This window comes from Rhopalosiphum maidis, chromosome 3 (assembly GCF_003676215.2).
Source record: "Rhopalosiphum maidis isolate BTI-1 chromosome 3, ASM367621v3, whole genome shotgun sequence".
Classification (NCBI taxonomy): Eukaryota; Metazoa; Arthropoda; class Insecta; order Hemiptera; family Aphididae; genus Rhopalosiphum; species Rhopalosiphum maidis.
Window position 1 is genome coordinate 32,045,864 of NC_040879.1, and position 12,454 is coordinate 32,058,317.

A 12,454-nucleotide genomic window follows, 5' to 3' on the forward strand; every position below is an offset into this window, starting at 1 on the left:
TTGCAATCAAAATTAGAAAAAAATATGTCAGAGTAAATATTCTACTTGAAATAATTATTTTCAACTCCAATTTATTCTATATTTAAAAACCAAAATAATATAATTACTGAAAATATATTTTGATTATTAAATTAACTGTTGTATAATTTTTTAAACAAAATCTCAAAAGTTATAGAGTACTTAAAAATTTAAAACTAATAAGATATATTTTAGAAACACACATGAATTATAAATAAATAAATTTAAAAAAAAGTTAATATGAAAATGTATGGGAATAAAAAAACAATTATTTTAATATGTGTAACATATATCTTATGAAAACAAGATTAATAATCTATTGAAAAAGTAATCTAATTAATTTAAATTACAATAAATATCCTTCTTGGGTTCTAAAATGTTATCTTAAATTATAAAGTTTATTTGACAGTTATAAAAATGATGGGCATCATAACAATTACAATGAGTCTATAATTATTATGAGTTCAATTAAAATAATACAGAGGTAATTTTAATTATATTAATACAGATATAAATCTTAATCATAAAATCAACTTTAATAAGGTTTTTTTTTAATATAAATATGTATAATTCAACTACTTATTTCAAAAAAAAAATAAATAAATAATAATAATAAAGTTTATAATTAATTTATAAGTTAAGTATAGTTATGTATTATAATTATTATGATGAAGGCGATTGGTCCTTATCTTTTTTGTCATCATTCTCAACACATGAAGATGAAGGTCCAAGTTCCAAAAGGCCTAGTTTCTCCTATAACAAATATTTAAAACAACAGAATTTTTGTGAATCAGACAGTGCTTCTGTAACCTTATATTTTAAAAATATAATTTATAATTTCTGCTACATAGAGGTGCTAGTAAATTTATTGTTCCCTAATATTCAGAATAAAAAAATAAACATAATTTATAACTTTATATGTAGGTCAAGTGACTGTTTAAAAGGGTAAAGTTCCACTGTAGTACTAACTTATGTCACCTTGGTTTGGTGCAACTATAATTATTATACTCGAGTATATTATATTGTTACACTTTTTTTTCTTTAATAATAATAATCTTTGCATTATATAAATCAAAATAAATTATCATTATAATTTTAATATTATGACACCAAAATACGATCTAAACAGTTAATTTTTGTTTTTACTAAGGGTTTATAAGACTAATATTTTGTTCAATTTGATCTAACATATTCTATATAATTTATAACAGTATTTAATTTCATTGTATTAAGATTTATATTTTTTAATATAACAAGTATGAGTTTTAAAACAAATTATTGATTTAAATTATTTATGTACATAACATGTTAAAAATAAAAATATTAGGATAAAAATGTACTCTATACACAGAGTATAAAATCTAATTACTTTAACTTTATAATCTAAAAGATTTTAAATTATATTAAACTTGACTAAATGTTAAGTTAAAGAAACTGAACTTTTCAAAAATTATTATTTAATATATTAATGTATATATTTAATACTAGGAATTAATCTTACCATTTCTGCAAATTCATAGTAATTTCTAAATTTGGCTTCAGGGTTTTCGGCATAATTAACTCTTGCCAATTCATCGCAGACCTTCATTATATTTAATGCATCTTTAGTTGTAAGCATGTTATTCTTTTCCAAGTCATGATATTTTGAACAAATATGTTTCATATAAGAAGTCATACCCATTTGTAGTATTTCTCTACATAAATTTAACAAATTAAGTCAATTATTTTGTATAATATTGCAAATTATGATATTAATATATACGTTCTAATAGCACCACGTCCTCCATAATAGTCATGAGATACTATAGAACAAATATCACATGAATCAATGCATTCCATTTTTTCATCTCCAAAATAATCAGCTATTAATCTGTGTCTACACCTGTTTTGATAGAAAAAATATTGAAATAAATTAAATTATGTACAATTTTAGGTACCAATTATTTGTCATACTTTAAGCCTTCACAATAATCTTTCATATAACGAGAATGAAGAAACACAAGGAAACTTTTTGCTGTTTTTTGTATTAATTCAATAGTATCGGCTGGATTCATTGCGGCAGCCAACATAGCTTCATTTTCTGGATTATAGTATAATGTTGATCGCTTTGTTAAGTAAATTCGACACCGTGCTGGATGGCCATCTTTTCCAGCTTGACCTGATTCATGATAATATGCCGAAATACTAGACGGCATTCCCCAATGTACGACCAATCTTATATTTGGTTTATTAATTTCCATTCCAGAAGTACTAGTTACGGCAAGAACTTGATAATATCCATTCATAAAAGAGTCTTTAACAGCATTACGATCAGTTTCCTCTAGTCCTGTTTAAAATAAAAACTATGTTGAATATTTAATTTAAATTTAATATGTTTAATACATTTACCAGCATGATAAGCAGCAATCAAAATACCATAAGATTTCAGTTCTTTAACTAATTGTTCAGTAACCTGTCGCGTCTTACAAAATATTAATCCAGAAGGTTTACCTGAGTTTGACTAAAAGACAATATGTTAATATAAATACATGTATTTTATTATGAATAAAATACTCACAGCACGGTATACATCTTTTCCATTTAAATATCTGTCAAGAAATTTTGTTAAATGAGGAACTGAAATTCCAATGATATCGTCCATAGCTACATCATAAAAAATATTCCGTCTGTAGGATGGTATTGAAAACCTGAAGTTATTTGTAGGATCATCTTTTATATATAAAACCCTCCTCAAGAAATCAATAACCTAGTTATAATATAATATATATTATTTAAAAAAATTTTAATAGGTTCCATTAATAATAATTAATATTTTATTATCTACGTCAACACCAGCTATAGCTGTAACCACAATCCATGGAATGTCCTTGCATTCTTTTCTAAGTTTGCCAAGTGCATAATACTCATTATTTTTTTGACCATAAATCCATTGGCTTTCACAATATGTTTCGTCGACTACAATATATGATAGTTTCTTAAATTGTATCAAATAAGACAAAAATAGCTGAAAAAAGAATACAATCAATAATATAAATGATTCAGTATAGTATTATAATGACCGACTTTGAAGTCCAACGTAGGTACTTGATCAGGTGTTACATAAAGAAAGTTACAATGTGTGGCTTTTTCAGATTGTAATTCTCCATATATACGTGTTTTTTCATTAGGAGTAGTTAACGTAGAAATAACTTCAGCATGAATCTTTAAACGCCTTAACTTGTTAACTTGATCCTATGAAAAAAAATAAAATGTACTACCTACTTGTATACATATATTATAACATGGATTTTTTTACTAATAATCGACACTCACCATAATCCTGGTATCGTGAGGAATTATCACTATAGTCATTTTATTCCAATAAATTAGAGATGGTAGTTGGTAGCACATTGTCCTACCATAACCACTCGGAAACGACACGAAAACATCAGCGTTCCCTTTGAAACACAACACACGAACGTGAAAATACCACAGTACCACATTTGTGAATAAATACAAAAAAGCAAATCGTAAAATTCATTCGGCGTAAGTAGGTAGGTACTCACTTCTCAATATTGTCAGGATAGCCTTCTTCTGCGTTTCGTTCTTAAAGTCGGAGTGATCGAAATAATGACGCAAGAATTTTAACAGCGTTTTGTTATCCATGTCAACAAAGTTCCAAAGCTCGGGCGTTGGGCAACGATTTGTCGGTCTTTATAATTATGTATCGACGACGTCGGTGTGTGTCGTACTATCGTCCGCCCGGACAATATATTTTAATTATAATATGGTAAGTGCGTACGGCGGCGCGCACACCCGAAAACAGTCGACTGTAAAAGCTCTACAGGACCACAACAGTAAGCCGAGTAAACACTGTTACGTCAACGGTCGGCAATAAAACGATCGATATCAAAATGGAACACACTCAAGGCCGATACCCGGGAAATGCTTTTAACTGTTGATCGAAGCGCTCGTGCAGCGACGGCAATGTGGGTGGTGTGTGGTAGTGTGGGACGAATGGTGATAACGCGGACCCCGGGCAAACGCTCGCAAGCGGAGTCGTCAGCCAATGGCGTCGAGCAGCGCGCCCGATGGCGTGGACGGCGGGGTCTGTAGGGCGCGAGCCGGGCCCGGGCAGAGTATCATCGTGTCGCAATAATAGTAATAATAATATGTCATGGTAACGCATTGACGTCACGGGCCACCACTCCCGTCTCACGACAGCATGTCGTTTTGGCATACGGCGCGGGCGCGCACCACGACGGCCTCGAACTACGGACGTTGTACGGACATCTGTGCACGGAACGATCGTCGACGTCCGCCGCCGCTAGATGGCACCGCGAGTAACGTCACCGGTCACCCTAATGCGGTCCCGATGGACCTCAGAATGTTTATTCATCGAAATCACTGTCGTCCGTGATATTATGTAAAAATATTAACGCAATTTATTATATCGCGGAATGTTATACGCATGTTATCGTGTCGTACTCTTTTAGTCTCACAATAAGTAAAATAATCGCACTAGACATACTGGCCGCGGGACAGGCTTCGCTGTCGTCACCATGGTCACCGCCTCGTATCCACGCGAATTCGGCGACAATGATATTGCAATTTATTGCCATCGTAATATTTTAGGACTTTGAATAACTTTTCACGTTAAACTCTATCCAATCATTAATTACTCTTAACCCGATTGTTCCTCACATTCACTATTGTGAATACGGTCACACGCGCATTATTACGCATATACGTTTACTCGACGCGCGCATAAAATCACTGATAAAATTGCCTATATTGAACTCCTAAAAAACGGTCGGTACGATTCAATTTTCAATATAGCCGGATTCTGGACGTATCGGAAATATCGAACGCCCGGATTACCGAGATTCTACTGTAAATTTTTTTTTTTTTTTGATAATTTTTCGATCGACTCTCTGAATCTGTTCCCTGAGATTATTTTATACATATTTATTATTTATCGCGGGGTAACCTTTAATTGTCGTTGACTTGTTTTCTTAGTAGGTTTAAATATTAATTTCTGTTTGAGTTTATTACGAAAGTTTACTTTCTCCAGGATTGGAATTTATCAGTTACTTGTTTTGAAATTATATACGTATTGGATTCTGAGCGAAACAGTGAATGAGATGATTTTATAATATTATAGTATATTATTTATATGTGATTTTCTTTTGTCTATCGTAATTTTTTGAAGCAATATAAATTATTTGATTTTTAACTTTGTGAGAATTTGTACCCCAAACCAGTACTTGACATAAATTGATTTTATTTTTTGTTGTAGGTAGTTTAAAAACGAACAGCCGTAGATACTTATTTGAAATTTTTATAACGTTTTTATCATCTTTCTATACATGATAATATTTTCAAAATAGTTTAACTGTTTTTTGGGCCATTTATAGGCATTTTAATTTTTCTGTTTTTAATCATTTTTTTCTGTAAATGTTAAAAAATGTTCGTTATCAAAAAATGTATTACAAGCTTTCTCATTAGTTTTTTGTATATCAATTAAAAAATATACAAATTACATGGTCATAATATCTTTTTATAAGCGTTTAAATTTAGAATTTTAACAAAATTCCTCAAAATAGCGAATATTTGCAAATTATTTAATCATAACAATTTTATTTTTATATTTCAATTAATACAATATACCCCATAAAACTTTTCCACCTAAAATAAAAATAATATAACGGAAAGTCATATTTTTACGAGCGTTTCAAAGTTTAAATATTTACAACAACGAGACATGAGTATTTACTTATAAAATAATTGTGTATAAATATGTGTTATTTCTGGACGTTATTAATTGTATGGTTGAATTGTGAACCACAGTAAACCATTATTTGAGGTTTTTAAAATGTATATTGTGTGCAAATAATGTCCACTATATTATATACATATTAACACCCTCCTACGCCTATTAAATACTAAGCAAGCCATAATTATACCACTATCTTCGTGATAGTAAAGTATTAATAGGTATATATTATTATTATTTGTTTATTTATATGATATTGGATTGGAGAGTTCTGAATTTTAATGATAGATACATTGGTAAAGATAAGCAGTGTGTTAAAATAATTTTTAAACAACACCTTTTACGGGATTGTGTGAAGTGAAACACGGAGAGAGTATATTATGCGCTTTCAGTTTCATATACGTATATGTGTGCCGTTCGAGTATTGATTTTTCTCCCTTTTAGAAAACAAAAACGAGTCATCTAATCTATTATTTCAGATGCACAACAGGATACAATACAATTTACACAGTATTGCTTGAAATTGTATTGGTTTACGTAAGACCTAATAATAATATGTTACACTATATTATTATGGAAGTACTGTGTATTTATAAATAACATGAAACTTTTAAAGCAGTATTTAGAGTGCAGACTATTCGCTAACAGGTGGAAGAGGTTCTATCCCAGATTTTAGTATCAACAATATTAATAACCATTAATCACTATAGTTCAAATATTATTATTGTGTTATTTTTATTTTAGCTAAATATTCGAATATATACAATAAAAATATTTTTTTTTCAGGTAGATTACAATAATTTAGAGGGAGAGGGTATAAGAAAAGAGAGAATGAGAAAGAAATCAGATAGGGTTGAGATATTCATATTCTTTCATGCCCAGACTGACTTTATTGACGCCCTCGCCAGTGTATAATTTGTCATATTCATTTTTTACGTTTTGACGTTTTGGTACAACAATAACACACAATGGTCATTATGTACCTACGGTAGGTATACCTACTTAAAATGAAAAAACATAATACAAACATACAATGCAGCTGATACACGTGTATAATCTAACTTATAAGTAAGTACTAACTGTATTCACACTTAATATTATACAGGTAGTATAATAATTAATATTTATTATGTATTTATTGTTATGATAATCGGTCGGCTATACATAGATCATGAATATTATGATCCACGTGCATCAATGCATCATTGTGGCGAAACGCAGACACATAGTACTAGCACTACTATAGGTAATAATAATTGGACAGCGAGTAATGTTGTACTATATGTCTATATGTATGAATACGGGCTCAGAAATCTTCATGATTTCATGTGTCAGATATCGCATCAATTGTTATACGAGAATTGTTTCGGAGTGAAGGAAAAAAATGAATATAAAAACTTAGATCGTCATATTATTCGAATAATTTATTAATTTTTTTTGGAGTATTATACATATTTGTAAACATGATAATAGTAGTAAGTAAATAGGCACTGGTCATAATGGAATTTTTAATAAATGTGATATCGAAGACTACAATTTTATTTTTTATGATAAATATTAATAATTACTTCTAATATTTATTTGTATATTAACAATTAAATATTATTTATCAACACTAGTGTTTTGCTGTTATATATATGTATAAGTATCAGCTGAACAATATATCTTGTTAATTTAAAAAAAAAGTATTGTACGCTGAGTAGCAACATAATTATTATGAAGCTGACATAGTACCCATTTTATTTTTCTGTGTGCGTTTTATGTACCTATTTACTAGTTATCTATTAAAATATTAACTTGAGTACTTAGTTTATTTAAGTTGACGTTCATAACTACTATATGTCGAGTTATTACTTAATAATTATTTTTAAATGATTAACCTATTACTATAATACATCAAATTATTCTTTTTTATTACGTCATACAGTATAATAGTATAGGCGATAATAAATTAATAATTGATAAAATACAACAATACTATTTCTAAATTTAACTATAAAAATTGAATATTTTGTAAATTTTTAAATACAAAATAATTTACAAATTATCATTATATTTTAAACTTCAAATGTTATAAGTAAAATCTGTGATATTTTTAAATAACTATATAATAACAATAAGGTAGGTACTTTATTTTATTATAATAATATACAATTTTTAAACTTTTTGACCGATTAAAAAAATTAAAAATGTATATTATAAAAAGAGTCAAAATATTTTAAAAATCATAATTTATTATTATGTATGGAAAATTCAAAATGCTAATAATAGTATGTTTTATAAAAATTCTGAATTACAATTTATAACAATACAAAAAAAATCGATTTTGACAAAAACTAGTTTTTTTTGTTTTGCCCGATTATTTAGAAAAGTACTTGGTGTTTTTAAATTTAAACTTCCAAAAATACTAACTAAATTCACTTTCCTACTAAAACTTTTTTTAACTTAACATTTATGTAGAATAATTTTTGAATTTTTCAAATTAATTGGAAAAATCTAAACAAAAATTAAATGATACGTTTTTTGTATTTATTTTATGTGTGTACAATATACTGAACTTACCTATAAAATACCTAGTGGCTATGTCTACCTGAATAGCAAAAATAAATATATTACAAATACAATTTTATTAAGTTAGGTTTTATTAGTTATATAGGTAAGGTACACTGTCACTGCGTCACTGTATTGAAACTGATTCTTTAAATTATTTTCTAAAAAAAATAATGGTTTTTGTTTTATTTTTATTTTGAATGATTTGGAATATATTTTGAACACTGCAGCTGTTTTTTGTCAATGTAAACCTAAAATTATGAGTCATTAAGTTCAACTATTTAAATAATTATTGTTTTTTAATTTTTCTGAGATACAACAAACGATCCCTTAGCCGACAAACGCATTTTATACTCGATTATCATAGTAATTTTAATCAATGTAATATAAACAATTATCAGTGATCGTTTGCATTTTTCTGTTAAAGTCAATCATAAATGTTTAAATTAAATAATATTGATCATTCATTTTTTTAATTAGGTATGTATGTTGTCCTGTCATAGACGAAATTGCCGAACTCACAAGTTCAAATGTCGAGTTCATAATTCACATTATATATTGTATTATAAGATATTAATTGCTATCATAATAATATATCCATCACATATAGACTGTTATATTATTGTGGTATTTTGGTACATCGAGAATTCGCGTTGTTCTTTCCGTATCAATATATACCATAATTATTTTAATATTATAATATTTTGTTCGTCTATACTATATAAATAACATATAATACAAAGATATAATATTTCAAGTGTGTTTAATCGATAAACTTTCAACAAGGACAACCATCATATCATTTTTACTTGTAATTGCATGCATTGTTTTAGATCTCAAACTAACCGAACCTTGTTCGTCTGCACTAATAAGTGCCTTTAAAGTCACATAGACAAATTAAACATCGTCTGTAAGTTAAATAAATTACAAAATAATTATCGAAAAACGAATGTAAATCAAAAATTTTTGTGTGTTATTTGATTATTTCCTTTTATTATTATTTTTATTTTTTATTTACTAAATAAGAATATTAAAGACGGAGTTCTTATCATACGGACATACTTAACAGCCATTACATGTTTTAATATCTAAAAACTTAAGAAACTACATCATATTATCAAAATCTATATAGAATTTACAATATATGAACCTTGGGTCGACATACTTTATCCATTAGCTACATAGATACGACATAATGGTAAACAACTACGGACGAGTTTGTAATATCCAGCCTACCGAACAATATTATACATTTTTACACTTTTACAATAATGTAGTTGATCATATAATATGACTACTTTTTAGGATAATGCACTAGTTGACGTCATTTAAAAAACAAAGTTCCAAATAACAAAAGGTACATACTACATTGCCCGTATCTTATTGAAATCTACAGCAACTATAACTCTGGTTTACCTATACGTATGTATAATATGTAAATATCAAATATGGAAATTAAATTGCCTGAGTGATATAATATGAAAGTCAACGACTTTTCCGTAAGCGCTATTATTGAGTTTTGAATAATTTCGGTAAAATTGAAAGATTATTTTTATAAATAACGATAATTGAATTCTTTATATAAAAAAAATCTAAATATAATGATAAATTAAACTTGCAATTTATTTTTTGATGGAGTTATAATTTGGGTGAAAATGTTTTTCAGATGTATATTATCATATTATATTATGGGGTTTGAAAGTTATAGGAGCTAAAAACGGCAAAATTATAAAGTATACATTAAAAAATGGTTAATGTGAAAAAAAATATGTATTAAGTAAACAAATAAATTTAAATATGTACCTACATGTTTATTAGCACAATATCACGCATTATATATAAAAATTATAAAATACTTTGAAATATTCTTTAATTATTTTTGATTTTTGTTGAATACGAAATTGTTTATTGTATGCAATATGCGTCGTTAGGTATTACAAACTAACGTAGTTTTCTAAGGTTAACAACATAGGTACTCGATATATTGAAATTTTTAAAAACACATATTTTATGGAGTACCTACAGACGAGCGATATCCATTTTCACTAAAAATTTACCTTTCCCTATGAGTACTATATACATAATAGCTTAAGTATCTATACCATATAATATATCATTTTTTTAACCCAGCATTAGTTTGTTAAATAAACTTATTACTGTATTAAAGGTTTTAATATAAGAGTAGTATACAAATTATTTTAGTAAAAACGTTAAGTTAGGTTCTCATTTGGTGGAAACAGATATTGATGGAAAAAGGAAAAGTCCACTTTTAATGGAAATGTGTCACGCCCCTACAGACAAATTTACGGCTGCATCCAAGTTGTGTCCCGAACTAAAAATTGCTATATTAGTTAAGTCTAGGATTTTTACAGGTACTACACTAATTGAGTTCCGGTTTTAACAGATATTAAACTAGTCACTAGTGGGTCCCTAATTTTTTTTTATTAATCAAATATAAAAACAAATATTGTACAATATAAATAAAAATATAATATTATTTTAAAAAATCACATTTGTGTTTGTAAAAATTAATAAGATAATAATTTAACAAAATCAAATCGGTTAATTATTCCTGCATTTTTTTCATTTATAAGTTTTTTTAAATTAATTCTGAGCTTCTTATTTTAATATATGTATCAATTTGTACGTATTTTAAAACTCATAAGAACTTGTAAATATATTTGGATGAGCTGTGTAAAACATAGAATTAAAATGTAAATGAAACGATTCGAAGGAATTTGCGGTTCTCGTTGTCGATGTATTAAATTCTGACCAAATTATTGATGAAACCTTGATTGTTCATTAAAATAATTAATAATTATTAAAAATATAACTCGTGAATTTTCGAATTCAATCGTCATTCGGTTAAATACTCATTAAATATTCGTTAAAACAATCGCCCACCTCTTCTGGGTGTATAAATGGTAAGCCAGATATTTAGTAATTTCAGTGTCACTTTTATATTCATTTGTTAATCCTAAATTTTAAACTTTTCACCACTAGTGTAGTACTAAATAAAATGCACATTCTTTTTTTCGATAATCATTGGGCACTGACATATTTCATAGAGGAAAATACCAAAAAAAAAAAAAACAGTAATAATAGTTAATAGCGGGTTATGAGAATCTAGAAAAATGACAAGTCCGTCAATATTAACATTTTTAATATTTTTTGTTTGTATTGTATATTTATACTTAATAATTCTGGACCCAATTAGTGTACTACTGTAGTACACACAAAAAAACGGGATTCAACTAGAGTAGTATTTACGTTTAGACCCAAATACTTAGGACCTAACTCGGATGTGCCGAGATTTACAACAAAGTTTCCAACAATACTGTGAAAAATACAGAAGAACAACAAACAATAATACCTACTTTACGATAGCCGTATTGATATCATTATCTTATATGCCTAACCTATCTAAGAAATTGACGCGCGGTGTCAGTGGCGTGCTTAACTTTTTTGAAAGAGGGGGGATATTAATTTTTGACTTGTGACAGACCCTAATTTTTTTTTTCATATAGATAATAAATCATTTCAAAAAACTCAAAAGGGGGATATGACACCCTGATCCTCCCCTGAGAGCACACCACTGCGTGGTGGAAGTATGTATATTTTATACAAAAAGTAGTATTATAGTACCTATTCCTGCGATGAAGGTTAAACACAATCCATGTTATTAGTTCTTGTTAAATAATTTTTGCTGATAGCGACGACGACAATAAATAATTGAAAATAAAATTATAATAAAATCATAAGGATATTCGAAGAAAACATTAATTTTTTTACATAAAATAATAAAATATATACATAAATTTATTATATGCAAATTGAGAAATATGTATGCACTTATTTCTTAATTTCGCTGTTCACCGAACAAAGTTCGGTTGTTTGATTAACTCGGACTTAGCGTTAATGTGTTATTTCACGCAATAATTACTCATTAATTGAGTACTTATTCATAAAGATATATTTATATGAGTTATAGGCTTATAGCGCATGTCACAACACTAAAGTACTTTATAATTTGTATATATTTTCTATATTAGTTTGTTGAATCTTAGTTTTATTATTCAATATAACTAAAACTAATCTACAATTCTAAAATTAAAACTTAGTACGTAGGTA

At 27.6% G+C, this 12,454-nt stretch overlaps 1 protein-coding gene across 1 annotated transcript; it reads right to left on the reverse strand.

Moving 5' to 3' along the window:
* Positions 1-681: 681 nt before the first annotated feature.
* Positions 682-3,919, reverse strand: LOC113557898 (ATP-dependent DNA helicase Q5-like). Its single transcript, XM_026963439.1, has 10 exons — positions 3,564-3,919; positions 3,331-3,455; positions 3,082-3,249; positions 2,843-3,022; positions 2,576-2,764; positions 2,407-2,518; positions 1,972-2,344; positions 1,781-1,900; positions 1,520-1,712; positions 682-771 (listed from the first exon to the last, which is right to left on the reverse strand). Exons 1-10 carry the CDS (start codon positions 3,661-3,663, stop codon positions 682-684), a joined length of 1,650 nt encoding a protein of 549 aa, XP_026819240.1. The 5' UTR covers positions 3,664-3,919.
* Positions 3,920-12,454: the final 8,535 nt, after the last annotated feature.